The sequence below is a fragment of the Martes martes genome (genome assembly GCF_963455335.1).
Source record: "Martes martes genome assembly, chromosome: 15".
Classification (NCBI taxonomy): Eukaryota; Metazoa; Chordata; class Mammalia; order Carnivora; family Mustelidae; genus Martes; species Martes martes.
Genome location: NC_137903.1, coordinates 29,801,429 through 29,817,101, shown reverse-complemented (window position 1 = coordinate 29,817,101; position 15,673 = coordinate 29,801,429). Strand labels below are relative to the sequence as shown.

At 41.3% G+C, this 15,673-nt stretch overlaps 1 protein-coding gene across 4 annotated transcripts in view; it reads left to right on the top strand.

The window, feature by feature from the left end:
• NR5A2 (nuclear receptor subfamily 5 group A member 2) overlaps positions 1-15,673 on the top strand; it is a 138,497-nt gene that overhangs the window by 14,863 nt on the left and 107,961 nt on the right. For 3 of the 4 annotated variants that reach the window (XM_080823793.1, XM_080823795.1, XM_080823792.1), the window contains 3 exons: positions 1,439-1,557; positions 3,120-3,261; positions 5,697-6,343. In XM_080823793.1, the coding sequence (XP_080679919.1) occupies positions 1,439-1,557; positions 3,120-3,261; positions 5,697-6,343 (908 nt within the window). Of the gene's footprint in view, positions 1-251; positions 400-1,438; positions 1,558-3,119; positions 3,262-5,696; positions 6,344-15,673 lie in introns of those variants that run through there. The other variant, XM_080823794.1, reaches the window with a different exon arrangement.

Here is a 15,673-nt window from a genome sequence, read left to right as displayed (position 1 = left end):
AGAATCCATAAAGAGAAAAAGAACATTATTTTTAAAAAGAATAAAGAAAAAGAACGAGTCATTGTCGAAGAGGCCACAGTATGGTGATGGAGTGGCCGGGAACTTTGGGGATGCGGTGGGGGCTCTTTCTCTCTTTCCTTTTTGGTAAACAAATCAGAGGAAACTTCTGTCCGGCCATCGGTTCCCCATCCCCCCCGCCCCGCCCCCTGCAAATGCCACTGATTAACTTAAACTCGACTCTGCTTTAGTGCGCCTGTGTGTAGCCGAGCAAGGGGCGAGAGGCGAGTGCACCCCGGGGTTTCACGGGAAGGTGCCCGGGAGGGTTAGGGTGCCGGGCTGCGCGGACCTGCCCCTTACCGCAGGTACCCGCTGCGTCCGCCCTCCGAGACCTGACCCCGCGTGAGTATCAGGAAGGGACTAGAGCAGGAATTATCTGGGGTCTCCTGGCCGTTGTCCTTCCTGTGCGTAGTTTATCCATCTTTTGGCTGCAAAGGCGCCTTCGCGGGGCTGCGTCCGGCGGAAGGCGGTTACTCGATCCCCGCAGTGAGCCGCGCGGAGCCACGGCCTGATTTCTGTTTAACTTTAACAGGGCGATCCCGAGGTGTTTATATTTTGCACTGATTATCGGAAACATGTGAAGTTTATCACAGGACTTTAATACTTTGCGACGAAACCAAACCCTCGTGGGTATCTTTTCATTTTTCTCTCTCTGCCCGGCGTCCTCCCTCTTTTGCTTCTCTGTTTTTACAGGAGATTTCCAAGTGCGAAGAGATGAAAGTATCCAGAACGGGAGTCCTGTCGATACGGAGCTGAATGTTTCTGTTAATCTAACAGATTTGCACGTAGGGAGCGGCAGGCTGTGGTTCAAGTGGGGCTGCTTCTGAGAAGCAGGTTTCTGGGGCTTCACGTTCTCCGTCAAGTGTTTGCAAATCGCTGTTGCTCTCCTGCTGAGCGACGTGTACTTACAGCAAACTTAGTTCAGGAGTGGGAGAATGTGTGTACGTGTTCCTCTCTCCTGGGCAAAGGTGACATTTTTGGATCTTAACTTCAGGAAGTTTAAAAGAAGTTCTAAGTTGTTACTTTCTGCAATTCGTGTTTCCGTTCTGATGTGCTGCCTTGCACTTGCGAGCTATGTGTTCAACAGTGGTCTGTTTAAAATTCTTAACAAAAGAAGTTGGAATTCTTTTTAAGTTAAAGTCTTTTAAAGTTAATTCTTTTTAAGTTAAAAAATAGGAAGTGCACGTTTGTGGAATCCAGAAGATCTTTTTTACTTTCATTGTTTAAGAATAGTTTTTCAGTACATCTGGAAAAAAAATACTTTTATTTTATATTTTACCTGCGATATTTGCCCACCAGTTACCAAAATGCTTTTCACTGCAGGATTAAAAACCTACCGAGTGAATTAATTAGCTATGTATATACATTTCTTTTGTTTCAGTGTCTCAGTTTAAAATGGTGAATTACTCCTATGATGAAGATCTTGAAGAGCTCTGTCCAGTGTGTGGGGATAAAGTGTCTGGATACCATTACGGGCTCCTCACCTGTGAAAGCTGCAAGGTTTGCTTACGCATTGCTACCTGACAAATACAAGGTTCAGAACCAAAATAAACCATTGGAATCCCTTTTAAAGCTAAATTAAGGCTGTCTTTTTTGGACTCAATTAAAAATGAGAGAAAGAGTTAGTCTTAGGGAGATGATTCTTTGAAATATGTGTTTGATTTAATTCCAAAGGCAAAAAAAATTTATGCTGTTTAGAAAACTTTGCCAGTCTCATGGCTTTAAAATATTTTATTGTACTAAAGTGATGTATCTGTAGAAAGACTTCTATTTCTAACAGTCCTAAATATTGATTTTGCTTGACTTATATATATTTAAAGCATCGTTGTTCTTGAGAGAGAACATGACAAAGTATTTCCCAAATATATTTTAACTTCAGAGTATTCTGTGCTGCAAGCCTAAGCATTTTTTATCCACAGATAAAAGTCTAAATTCTCAACTGCGTGATTTTATCCTGATTTATTCCAAAAACAATTTTTAAGATATTTTGAAATTTATATCATAAAGAATCAGAAACCACATCTCAGTTTATAGTAAGTGTGGCTTTTGGAAATAAATTATATGACCTGTTTAAATGCAAGAAATTTTAATATGTAAAATGTACTCTATTGTTCCTAATAATCTCAACCATACATCAAGAATTTATCTCAGACTTTTTTAATATATCCCCCGTCAACTTGATACTTGGTATTTTTCAACATTTTTTAGAGTAGAAAGCTCAGTTACGAATACTTAAACCACTGCCAGGAAAGCCCTTTCATTCTCTATAACAAAGTAAGATTGTTTCACTTTATGGCTAGTAGAATAAACATAAAGAATATACCATCTTGGTAAAGCTGGTACTGTATTATGAAGCTACAAAATTTGTTTTTGATGAATTCTTTTGGGTGCAGTATAAGAAAAACACACTGTGCTAAAGTTCAGCTCTCTGCTACACACGCTTTTCTTTTCCATTAGTTTCACCTTTTTTTAAACAGAGTTCCCCAACTTGAATGTATTCCAATGGAATTATGAACACTTCCCCATTTTACTCTTTAAATCCTTTTGCTCTTAACTGCCTAGTGCTGACGTTTGTAGAAAATATGGGGTGTTTTGCTATTCAGTTTTTCCACTGTTACTTTACCATAGTTTGCCACTAAAATTTTATCAGACTGCTTACAAACAGTGCAGATCTCCATGAGTACCTTATCTGAAATATGGGGTTAATAAGAAAACAGAGCTGCTTTTTCTTTCTTTTCTTTATTTTTTATTATTATTTTTTTAATACTGGTCAATACAGAATGTGTTTTTCTCTGACTGTTGAGATGAAATGATGTGTATCCAAATCTCCCTGAGATTTGATATAATTCTAGGAATATAACTCAAATGCTAGAAAAATCTCCACTTTGGCCGGGTGCTGTTTTGGAGGGTTGATCTTGTTAAAATGTGAAACAAACCACAGAACCACGGAAGGGCTCATTGGTTCAACGAAAAGATTTATTGGTGATTTCCTTAAAATGAAACAATGGAAGAGACGGGTGTTAGATTTTTTAATATGCCTCACTATTTTCTCTGTCTTGTAGGGATTTTTTAAGCGAACAGTCCAAAATAATAAAAGGTACACATGTATAGAAAACCAGAACTGCCAAATTGATAAAACACAAAGAAAGCGTTGTCCTTACTGTCGATTTCAAAAATGTCTAAGTGTTGGAATGAAGCTAGAAGGTAAGTTTCTTCTAAAGACTACTGCCTGTTAAAACTCTCCAAGGACATAGGATTTAAAATAACACTGTACTTAAAATATGGTTACATTATTTTCCTAGACTTAACACCATGGACAGTAATGTAAGATCTTTTTTATGTTTTGTCAGTAAGAAGCCAGAGTATCATTTAAACACTGGTGAAATCTACGAGGAAAAAAATTTAAATAATCAGAGTTTCCCTCCCCCTACCTTTTTTTTAAGTTTGGGGAGCGGATGGATATGATGCTAAAAAGGCCAGGTTATATGAACACAAGACTACAGTGATTCAACTGAGAGCAAGGTTTAAAAATTTGCAAAAATTAAAAAAAAAATACTTTTAAGTTTTCAAATCAGGATGCTCTAGTAAAAGTCTGATTTTAATCTTTTAAATTATTTACTTGTCACAATTGTTATTAATTTTGTGACTCCTGAGCAGGAGTTAAAGTTTTAATTGTGCAATGGAGTTACTTGTGTAGAGAGTATCATTTTGATAGTGTGGGAAAGCACATTTCTTTTTTTTTTTTTTTAAGATAATGACGAAGGCTATGAAATGAAGTTGAAAAGTAGGAAATGTGAAAAATAATGAACTATTAAATCAGTAGCATTGGTTTGACAGGAATAAGATAGTGGGTCCCCAGAAACCAGGTTAGAGTTTATGTTGTGAGAGTGGAGCTGCTACTTAAAACAATGTCCAGATTGGCAGGGAAGAAAGTTAATATGTAGCCGCTGGAGATAGTCTGTAGTTCATGGAGTTGCTGTTTCTTAGCCTCCACAGATTAACGCTAGTGAAAATAAAGTAATAATAAAGGTTATGTGTCACTGTTACTTGCCAGATACAGGAGTGCATTTTAATGATCAACGAGGCACAGGCTAGTTGTGTGTGAAGCTTTCTTGTGATGGGGCCCTCATACTTGATAAAAATGCTCCAAAGATTTCAAATAAATCTGCTGAGTTGCTAATAGATCTTTTCCAATAGAAGTATCCACTTTGGTTATCATTAGAACTGTTAACTCTGTATTGCTTTTATTTTATTTATTTTTTAAGATTTTATTTATTACAGAGAGAGAGAGAGAGAGCAAGCATGGGCCAGGGGAGGGAGAAGCAGATTCCTTGCTGAGCAGAAAGCCCACCCTGGAGCTCAATCCCAGGACCCTGGGTTTTGACGTAGGTGAAGGCAGATGCTTAACCGACTGAGCCACCCAAGCGCCCCTCTGTATTGCTGTTAAGAAGAGACTGAGAAAGAGATCAAGAAAGAAATGCTCACTAATTTCTTTATTATCAATCACTTTATTATTTTTCAAACAGCAAAATATTGTGGGAGATGCATACTGTAGTATGAGACTCAAAAGATAAAATGTCAGAGAGTAAATGTTGTGGGATGCTTGGCTGGCTCAGTTGGTAGAGCACACGACTCTTGATGTCGGGGGTCGGGAGTTCAGGCCTCACGTTGGTCATGGAGCCTGCTTAAAAACATAACACACAAGTAAATGGTTGTGGTTTCATATGATGTCATTTTATTTCTTCTTTTTTTAATGAAAGGAGAAGGTTGCATTTCTTTACCTTAAAAAGTATTACTAACTGTAAGTCACTTGTGGGGCATAACCATACTTCTTTAGCAGTGATATGAGAAAGTGGAATATTCAATAAATTATCATCCAAATAGAAAATTTGTGCAATATTCTAGATACCTAGCATTCACAATGAATGTTTAATCCTATACTGATCCTAAGATAAAAAGTTCAAAAACTTAACTTCCAGCAATTTTAACATGTCAGAAGCTGTCAGGGGTCGCTGGTTTCTATCTAATGGCCATTGGCCACTATGGGCTTGGAGAAAACTCCTAACTCACTTATTATACATGGTCCTAGACTCCACACAGCACTGTGATGGTAGACTGTCTTGACAGCTTCTGAAATGAATTTGCTTAATTATGTCCAGTTCTGCTTAAATTAAAAACAATAATGAGTGGTTATCTGATGTGTGTTCATCAAGTCCAGGTGAAAATAATTTTCAGGAAGAGTATATACCCTTTCCTTTGCAGCAAATTAGTCAAAATGACTTTGAGGGAGGAAGATACTCACAATTTAATCGAGAAACGGGTTGATTTTTTTATTTTTTCCTCTTAGCAATCTGTAGTATGCCCTGTAGGTAGCAAAAATGATGAAATCCTCACTGTCTGTCAAAGGATTACTGTGTCCCTATGCATCCAAAATATTTTTTGATGACAAACACGTAAAGAGGAAATAATTTAAAAATGGCTTTTTTTGGTGGTGGAGGGGGCGGGAATCTTTGTGGGCTGTTGAAATGAAAACAGCCACACACCTAACACTAGATACCTGGAGATACAGAGAATGCTAATAATTTGCATCTTATTTATACCCTTACTCCATTTTTTTTTTTTTTTTAATTTCCCCACAGCGGTAAGGGCTGACCGAATGCGCGGGGGAAGGAATAAATTTGGGCCAATGTACAAGAGAGACAGGGCCCTAAAGCAACAGAAAAAAGCCCTCATCCGAGCCAATGGACTTAAGCTAGAAGCCATGTCTCAGGTGATCCAAGCAATGCCCTCTGAGCTCACCATCTCTTCTGCAATTCAGAACATCCATTCTGCCTCTAAAGGCCTACCTCTGAACCACGCTGCCTTGCCTCCTACAGACTATGACCGAAGTCCCTTTGTAACATCCCCCATTAGCATGACAATGCCACCTCATGGCAGCCTGCAAGGTTACCAAACATACAGTCACTTTCCCAGCCGGGCCATCAAGTCCGAGTACCCAGACCCCTACACCAGCTCACCAGAGTCAATCATGGGCTATTCCTACATGGATAGTTACCAGACAAGCTCCCCGGCAAGCATCCCACATCTGATAGTGGAACTTCTGAAGTGTGAGCCAGATGAGCCTCAAGTCCAGGCCAAAATCATGGCCTATTTGCAGCAAGAACAAGCTAACCGAAGCAAACATGAAAAGCTGAGCACGTTTGGGCTTATGTGCAAAATGGCTGATCAGACCCTTTTCTCCATCGTTGAGTGGGCCAGGAGTAGTATCTTCTTCAGAGAACTTAAGGTATGTCGTCAGCTGTTACAACTTAAAATCCTCCTTTCGAGAGAGACCTAACTGTTCCTGATTAATACATATTCTTGGTGTTGAAAACAGGTTTTCCTTCCTTCTTCGTATGATTTACAGAGTAGAAGAATCTTATGACCTTGACTTCAGGACTATTGCCGCTTAACGTGTTGGGGCTTTATTCTGTGTAGCTCTTAATTTGGGGGGGTGGTATTTCATGGGAAGTGTAGGACATTTGTTTTTGTTTTTCTGAACAACAGATGTCTTTACTTCCTTTAACTCAGTTAGTTTATGGCTAGAAAATTGAAGTCAGTGTGAACCAGCATCTTGTGAACTTAAAAATACCAAATATAAGGCTTTTATCTTATAATGGTGCCAGTTTAAAAGAAAAAATGCCAGTGTTTAGTTGTGTTTAGACCCTAAAGAATGAAAATGATACCACTGGCTACTAGTGTCAAATGGGTATTTATTACCTGTTTACCTTGACATTAGGTTGGTAAAGCCTTTGTTTTCGGAGCAGATTCCAATAGGATGTTTACTGTCATTGGATGGGGATTGGGCAAACGGTGAGTGCTCGTCCACTTGGCTGGGGTTTAGTTCTCATAATCAGTGTCTGTCGTTGATTTTAATGGATTGGTACATTGTAAACACAGTATGTGTTTGTGTAAGGATCTCTGTTTAACTACATAATTATTTTATTTCCTGAGACTTAAGACTGAATTAATATGGGGGAATGATATCGAAGTTCGGAATCCAAAAGTAGCTACCAAAGCACTTTTGGGAGTCAGTGGTTTCATTCTGTGTTGTAAGAGCAAAGGTGAATCGTGGAATTTGATTTCTCAGTCTGTCTGTTGCAAAATCAGTTTCTTCCTTTTACTGTCATGGGGGTAGACATGGCTGCGGAAGGACTGTGGCTTCTGAACACCTAGGACTTTTGGAGGATATTGAAAACTCTTTGAGAGAAGGACAGTACCAAGCAGACTTTCAGTGTAAAGGGCGGCTGTTGAAAACCATCTCTTTAGATGGAGCAGGGAATATGATAGCTGTGTGCAAATGGGAAATAGTGCTTTTCGTAGCAGTCTTTACTAAGCACTGCGATTTCTACAGGGAAACAAAAAAATTACCTGAGCAGATCCAAAGAAGTTGACAGAACACCACCACCAGGCTGTAAGGACTGTTGATGTATCCAACACTTCACTCTCTTGTCCTTTATCTCTCCATTTAAAGATGCCAGAAAGTGGAGATAGATCCTAAGTGCAGAGGACAAGCAGAATGCATTGAGTTAGCACAGTCTAGCCAGGTATTTTCTGGGTATGTAACAACCACTCTGTGATAATCAAAGTGTTTTTCATGAAAAACAAAAACAAAGGAAATTTCCTGGTGTTCTTAAAGTCACAGCTTTGTCCTTCAGATGGCTGGTAAGGTATCTGAAATGAAAATGAAAATGATTATTTTTTTAAAGACTTTATTTATTTATTCGACACAGAGAGAGATCACAAGTAGGCAGAGGCAGGCAGAGAGAGGAGGAAGCAGGCTCCCCGCCGAGCAGAGAGCCCGGGCAGGGCTTGATCCCAGGACCCTGAGATCATGACCTGAGCCGAAGGCAGAGAGGTTCAACCCACTGAGCCACCCGGGCACCCCAAAAATGATAATTTTAGATACAACATTAAGAAATGTTACAATGAGGAAAGCACGACTGACCTTTGTAGGCAGATGGACTCTCTTGGAGTTAGAGCTTTGTTTGCTATGACTTAATAACTGTCTTCATAGGCAGGATATTAATCTCTAGGCTTAGTTTCCCTGTCTGTTAAATTGTCCCTGTGGTGTTTATGTGCAGGGGGGTATGGAGGGCATAACAGTACTTTAACTGAAGAGGTTTTGCAAGGAAGAAATGAGACTATGTGGGGAAAATATCTGGGACAGGGAGTCTGGCATATATTTTAATTTATTTTATTTTTTTTAAAGATTTTATTTATTTATTTGACAGACAGAGGTCATAAGCAGGCAGAGAGGCAGGCAGAGAGAGAGGAAGGGAAGCAGGCCCCCTGGTGAGCAGAGAGCCCGACGTGGGGCTCGATCCCAGGACCCTGGGATCATGACCTGAGCTGAAGGCAGAGGCTTTAACCCACTGAGCCACCCAGGCGCCCCCTGGCATATATTTTATACTCAGTAAATTAGTGTTTTAAAATTATGGTTACTGTAGTTTTATGACAAGTGTATGGAGGCATTGCATAATACTGTCTAATACTCAGCATAAAAGCAAGAAGTTCTGCTTTCTTCCTAGTTTGATATTGGGAAACAATATTACCACGTATGTTACAGAGTAGACAGTAGTGAAATTCTATAATAAACATTCCTAACTACGACTAATTGAGGATGTACAATTTGCCAGACAGTAAGTTGGGTTTACGATGAATACGAAGTTGAGTAAGACGAAAAATATTTCCTCTCAAAGATTTATAAGACAGTTGCATAGGGGCACCTGGGTGGCTCAGTGGGTTAAGCCTCTGCCTTCGGCTCAGGTTATGATGTCAGGGTCCTGAGATGGAGCCCCGCATTGGGCTCTCTGCTTGGCAGGGAGCCTGCTTCCCCCTCTCTTTGCCTACCTCTCTGCCAAATAAATAAATAAAATCTTCAAAAAAAAAAAGATAGTTTCATAAATACCTATTTAAAAAAGACAGCTGAAGTTGCATTTCACAAATCCACAGGGGAAGAAATCATGCATATCATTTACATGTCAAAAAAGGAAACATTATGAAGGGAGTATACACAGCCACAGGTAGGGTTCTAAGAGTGGTAGGAAAGCACTCTTCCTCTCCAGATTTCTCTCTTCCTCCCCCTGCCGCTAAATTCTACAGATTATTTTATACGGTGTGTGGTTTCATATTTGCCTGAAACACAAATCCCTTGGGCATGGGGCATATTAAAGCATTATCAGTCACTTATACTGTTGTTTAATGTATTTATCAGTCTTTCATAAGAAGATGCTTTGAAAAAAGGGAAAGGAAAGAAAGTACAAACATTGGGGGTGTGGGCTTGCATTGAAAAGAGTAATTAACGTAAGCATTTTTCAGAGAAGAAACAGTGGAATTTAGAATAACTTGGGCAGTTTAAATACAGAGCTAGAAGGTGACTATTCACACTTGGAAGAATTCCTTTTCCTTATGTTTATAAATTTGTCACAAAATAGAGCAGGTTGTTGGAAGCCAACATTGAGACATGGGCATCACCATGTTATTTCTCCAGGACAGTGGCTTTCAAGTTTTTAAACTATGACCTGCAGAAAAATTTTATTTTACAATGGAACTTGGTGTACCAAAGCAGATCTCCCTCTTGCTCGCTCTCTGTCACACACACGAAATGAACCAGAGTCTGACGGGACATTACATGACCTTCTTCTCCATGCCATGCACTCTGATATTTTCTACTCTGTTCTACTTTAATCTGATTTACTTTATGTTTTTAAAAATTTCTGGTCATCACCCACTGAATTGATTACATGACCCACTGATGAGGCGTGACCTGCAGTTCAAGAAACTGTTGCTCTCGGGAAGGTTCTGTAAGCCATCCATTGGGTCTTGCCTACCTGGCATTGTTAAGTCCAAGTCCTGAAAAGTCCTTTTGCCTCTGGCATGGCCTCCAGCACATCCCCGGAGCCTACAGCCCAGTCCTCACCCTATCTTCCTGCAAAAGTTGTAATTTTTAAATAGTCCTTGGGGAAGATCAACACTCCCCTTTAAACCTTTGTCTTTTTCTTGTTAAGTTCACAACAAATTATGCATCAAGTGATGATGGGGCAGATTGCTTATACCTCTGTGATCCCAAGATGAAAACTCACGTATTTGTTCCTGGAGAGTAATAAGATAATAAGGCAGTTTTGCAAATGACCCCTTGCTCACTATCCCAGGACAAGTTACACCCTCTACCGTGTATAAAAGGAGAGAATACAGATTTCATTTGTTACTGTTTAAGGGAATGGAAGGGCCAGAGGAAATTTGGTGGGTTGTTTTGTTTTTCTACAGGGCTACAAGGTGCAAAAAAGATATTCTTGCTCCTGTTCAAAATACTGTAATGAGGAAGAGGAAATTAACAACTCCCAACCTCACAGTTCATGTAATATCTCATAAACGGCAAAAAAAAAAAAAAGACTGTATACTCATAGAAACTGCAATTTCAGAGTTGGAAGAGGATTGGGGAAGAAAGGATGTGGGACTCCTAAATGAGCTGGTTACTTTTTCTATACACCTGTAAGGGACAGTTCTAATTCCAATCCAAAATACTGGCATGACAATGATGGAATTAATACTGTGAAACCAGTAGCTTTCAAAACTGCACATGTGCATCAAAAGATATTCCAGGTCTAGAAACCAGATTTTCCAGACTTTGAAAACATGGTGGAGATCATTTGACCCACCTCTCGCTTTGACAGAAGAAGAAACCGAGGCAGGAGTGGACCTTTGACTTGCTCAGGATGATACAGCTAGCAGATGTCAGAATTGGGACTGGCAGACTCAGGTTCAGAAAAGCAGTACTTTGTACAGACCCCTCCCCACCCCCAAGACACACACACAAATAGGCAGTGTAACCTTTGACTCTGAAAACACAGGTCTTTGCCAGTGAAGCTAAAGCAAATCTCTAGGTTATCAGAAGTCCATCACTACCATCCAATTACCAAATCACTAATAATCAGTGAGACAGATTTTCTCTGAGCCCAGACGACCCCCAGGGAGTGAATGAGTCACTTTAGAAAGCTACAATAATTCTTCCAGGCCACTGGGATCTCATTCAGTAGAGTGGCTCTACCAGCTAGCCCCTCTGAGCCTTGAAAGCGTGTCCGGAGCCGCCTTTCATACTTACCCTCCACAGATAGTGGACTCTGCTGGGAGAACCAGGTTCACCAACATCACATGGGCTGTGCTCTGCAGTTAAAATGGCTAAATACAGTTGCATCTTGGGTTCTACTTGATGCCCGGCCTATTCAGCATGGGTTCCGTTTTATGTAATTTGTGAAAAGACACAGAGAATACAAGATCGCAGTCAGGTGATAGATGAGCCACTAATTATAAAAGGATTAGAAGTGTTTTCTGAGGTAATGTCGTAAATCCCACACACCTTCTAATCTTCAAACCCAATTTGTCGTATGACGGCCGATACTCTTGACTTTTTTCCTCTTGTTTTTTTGAAACCAAGAGCAAATTCAGGACCTCCTCCTGCTGCTGAAAGACCTGTCTTTGTGAGTCAAGAAGATTGTATGTTTTCTGTGTTATTTTTCTCTCATCTGGGTCTTAAATATCTCACAAACACAAGAGCAGTAAGAAACTAATTCCCACTTTGTTGAACAACTAATGAATCTGGAGGATCTATTTGATCTTCTAATGAGACCAGATGTCTTAAGAGGATTCTGGGAGTGGATATAGAAGAACTCGCCCTCGATGAATGATTCTGATACATGTAGGAATAAAAAAAAAATCTAAATTAATCCTGACTGAAACACATAACTAGCATTTCTGTGGAAAATAGGTCTCAGAGACTCAGGGAGTTTGTGCCAAAGGAATTCAGCCATGCCGAAGCCAGTTTCTAAGCGTGGTTTCGACTAAAGCATGGAGACTGGGGTAGGATTAAACCTTCCTTTTTATCTGGTCCATCATAGAAGCTTTCTTTTCTTGCTTTCTTTCTTTTTTTTTTTTTTAAGATTTTATTTATTTATTTGACAGACAGAGATCACAGTAGGCAGGGGAGTGGGGAAGCAGGCTCTCTGCTGAGCAGAGAGCCCGATGCGATTCGGGGCTCCATCCCAGGACCCTAGGATCATGACCTGAGCCGAAGGCAGAGGCTTAACCCACTGAGCCACCCAGGTGCCCTCATAGAAGCTTTCTGAGCAGAGTTTCATTTATTTGTTTTGAACATTCTAGATCCTTTTCCCCAAGCCTTTGTTCATCTCTCATAACCAATACAGGTTTCTAGTCTGAGATTCAGTTGGATCTGCCCCATTTTCAAGCTATACTCTTTAGGAAGCTTACTTAGTCCTTTTCTGTGTGTGTGTGTTGGCGGGGAGTTGGGGGGGCGACGGTAGAGAAAGCACCTGCAGAGTGTCTCCCCACATTCCCCTGCTGTCCAGTCCCAGCATCCCCTCCACATGCTTCCGTGGCTTCCCAGAGTTAACAGCCAGCCGTGTCATGTACTCTGGATGCAAAGTGGTTACTCTGGAAGGAGATGGTATGCAGGACACAAACTTCAGCATGATTTCCATTCCAGAAGAGAGAGTTTTTTTCTGAGGGTGAATGAAAACATTTATTACCGATTCAGTTACTTCACAAGGTATCAGAATAAAGTAAATCTGCCCTCCATAGGTTTGCAAAGAAATGAGAAATCCAGCCTTTCTTCTTTCCACCAGAGTTGGGCATGGAACTTTTCTTCTGACGTTAGGAACTGGGTGAGAATTGGCAAGTCTGACTGGATGGCCTCTCAGGTCTCCTCAGGCGTCAGGCATCTGCTTCCGAGATTTCTTCAGGCAGACCTGGTCTGGTTGATGGTGTTGAGATTTCTGTTATTCCAGCTTTCCTTGTTTATGCATGTGCAGCGTATAGGCTGTGTGTGTGCCTGTTATCAGTGAAGGAACCCATTATCTTCACCTTGTTTCACGCTCCAGTGGATGGATGAATCCACTCTTCTCAGTCAGTACCAGTGACTGCTGTGGCTGGCTCTTTCGTTGGTCGCTGACTGTGTCCATCTGACTCCAGAAACATGAGTTCTTTGCCTTCCCTATTTTTTTTTTTAAGATTTTATTTATTTATTCGACAGAGATCACAAGTAGGCAGAGCAGCAGGAGGAGGGGGGAGGTGGGGGGGGCGGCGGGGAGGGAGGAAGCAGGCTCCCTGCTGAGCAGAGAGCCGGATGTGGGGCTCGATCCCAGGACCCTGAGACCATGACCTGAGCCGAAGGCAGAGGCTTAACCCACTGAGTCACCCAGGCGCCCCTACCTTCCCTATTTTTTACAGGGATGGATGTCATGAAAGTACACCAGGCACCTTGAAACTGCTCTGGGCTACTTCTTTTTATTAAGGTATAATTTCTATCTCTAAACTCACTCTGTAGTGTACAGTCAAATATAGAACAGTCTATCACTTCCTCAAATTCTCCTGTGCTCCTGGATGGTCCAAGCCTCTCCCTACTTAGCTCCTGTCTATCTTTGTTTTTGTCCTTATAGATTGTGGTTCCTTTTTTTTTTTTTTTTTTTTTTTAAAGTCAGCTCTGCACTCAACATGGGGCTCGAACTTACGACCCTGAGATCAAGAGTCACATGCTCTATTGACTGAACCAGCCAGGTGCCCCAGTATGTAGTTACTTTTTAAAAGTATTAACTTCTCTTTATTCTGTGAGTATACATCTATAAGCCGCAGACTCAGTTTAGACTCTAACTTCCTGAAGCCTGGTTTCAGTGTGGTGGGGTGCTGGGAGCTTCCGTGCAAACATAGCCTCCATGGGAGGCCAGGATATTTGGTAGGAGTGTTAGTAGCGATGATCATAGCTTCATACTGGCTTTGCTTGTTCACACACCGATAAGCTTCCTGTTCCTATTAATCTGTTCGTTATCTCCTAGAATCACGGGGAGAGCAAGAGAATAGCCCACCACACCCACGAAATCCACATTTAACTGGCTTGGCCATCATCAGGTGTTTGAATATGAGCAATGAGAATAGGAAGAAAATCAACACTTTCCTTGCTGTGCTCAAGATCAGATGATGAAAGGGAGAAGTCCCTTGGGTGCTCACTATTTGCCTGCTGTAGTACTGGGTGCTTTCAGGCCATTTTCTGGTTTGATCAGGACAGCCCTGTGGAGTGAGCGTAGTATAAGGTCTCCCTTAGGTGAGAGAGTTTGAGTAAAGTCTTGGACTGTTGCTGTCACACAGTATGTTTTTTACGGAGGGTATGTCCCTCCGATCTTTGTCATGCTTGGGGGCGCAGAAACACTGAGTTACTTGGTTAGTAAAGTTTGCCGCCTTTTTATTTTTATTTTCTTTTATTTTGGGGGGGGGAGGTGGAGGGAGAGGGAGAAAGAGAATCTTAAGCAGGTTCCATGCCCATTCTGGAGCCCAGTATGAGGCTCGATCTCATAACCCAGAGATCATGACCGGAGCCGAAATCAAGTCAGATGCTTAACCAGCGGAGCCCCCGCAGGCACCCCGCCACCTCCTTTTTTAATCAGACAATCCCTTCAGTCAGTTAATCTGTTAGTACCAGCAAAATTCATGAGGGTACTTGAATCAGTTTGGTTTCCAAGAAGCAGGGATGAAAAAGGGGGTGGGGGACAAGGATACTGGGGAAAAACCTGGGGGAGGTAATTTACATCCAAAGCTTGGGGTAACATTAACAGGTGAGAGTTTAAGGAAGACTCAAGGTCACAGAAAGCACTTCCATTTTCCTTGACTACAGAGTGTGGACAATGGAGGATAATAATAGTTGCCATTTATTGAGCTTTACTATGAGTCAGACAGTTGTTAAGTGCTTTACATGTGCTCTCTTATTTAACACTCACCTAATCCCTGTGAAGTAGACATGATCATTCCCTCTTTGCAGATGAGGATACCAAGACCTAGAGACCTGTCCCAGGCCGCATAGTCTATGATAGTAATTCTATCATTGAAACAGAAAACATAGGGCTGCCTGGGTGGCTCAGTCAGTTAAATGTCTGACTCTTGATTTCAGCTCAGGTGATGGTCTCAGGGTTGTGGAATCGAGCCCCCCATTGGGTTCATGCTCAGCCATGAGTCTGCTTGGGATTCTCTCTCCCTCTGCCCCCCACTTGCACGCTCTCTCTTTCTCTTAAAAAAAAATGGAAGTCTTTGGTAAACTGTAAAGTATTTGATTGTTGCCATTATCACTATGCCCATATCTGTATATAACCTTACAACAGGTCTTAAAGGACCTCTGTTACCCTTAAACTGCATGGAGCAATTTATCTTAAATTGGCCCAAGGATATGAAAATTCCCTTCCTTTCTTTCTTTCTTTCTTTCTTTCTTTCTTTCTTTCTTTCTTTCTTTCTTTCTTTTATATTTTATTTTTAAGTAATCTCTACACCTGACAAGGGGCTTGAACTCACAACCCCAAGATCAAGTCTCATGCTCCACCAAGGAGACCATCCAGGCCCTCCCCTTTCCTCCCTTCTTTCTTCCCCTCCCCTCCCCTTCCCTACCCCCCCCCTTTTTTTAGAGGAGGACATTGTAGGAATGAAAGTACTGAACAGTTTGGTACCACAGTATCAGAAGGGGTCAGGGTTGCCACTGGCTGCAGAGGCCTCCCTCTGAGCCTTCATTTGTGACCCCTGACTG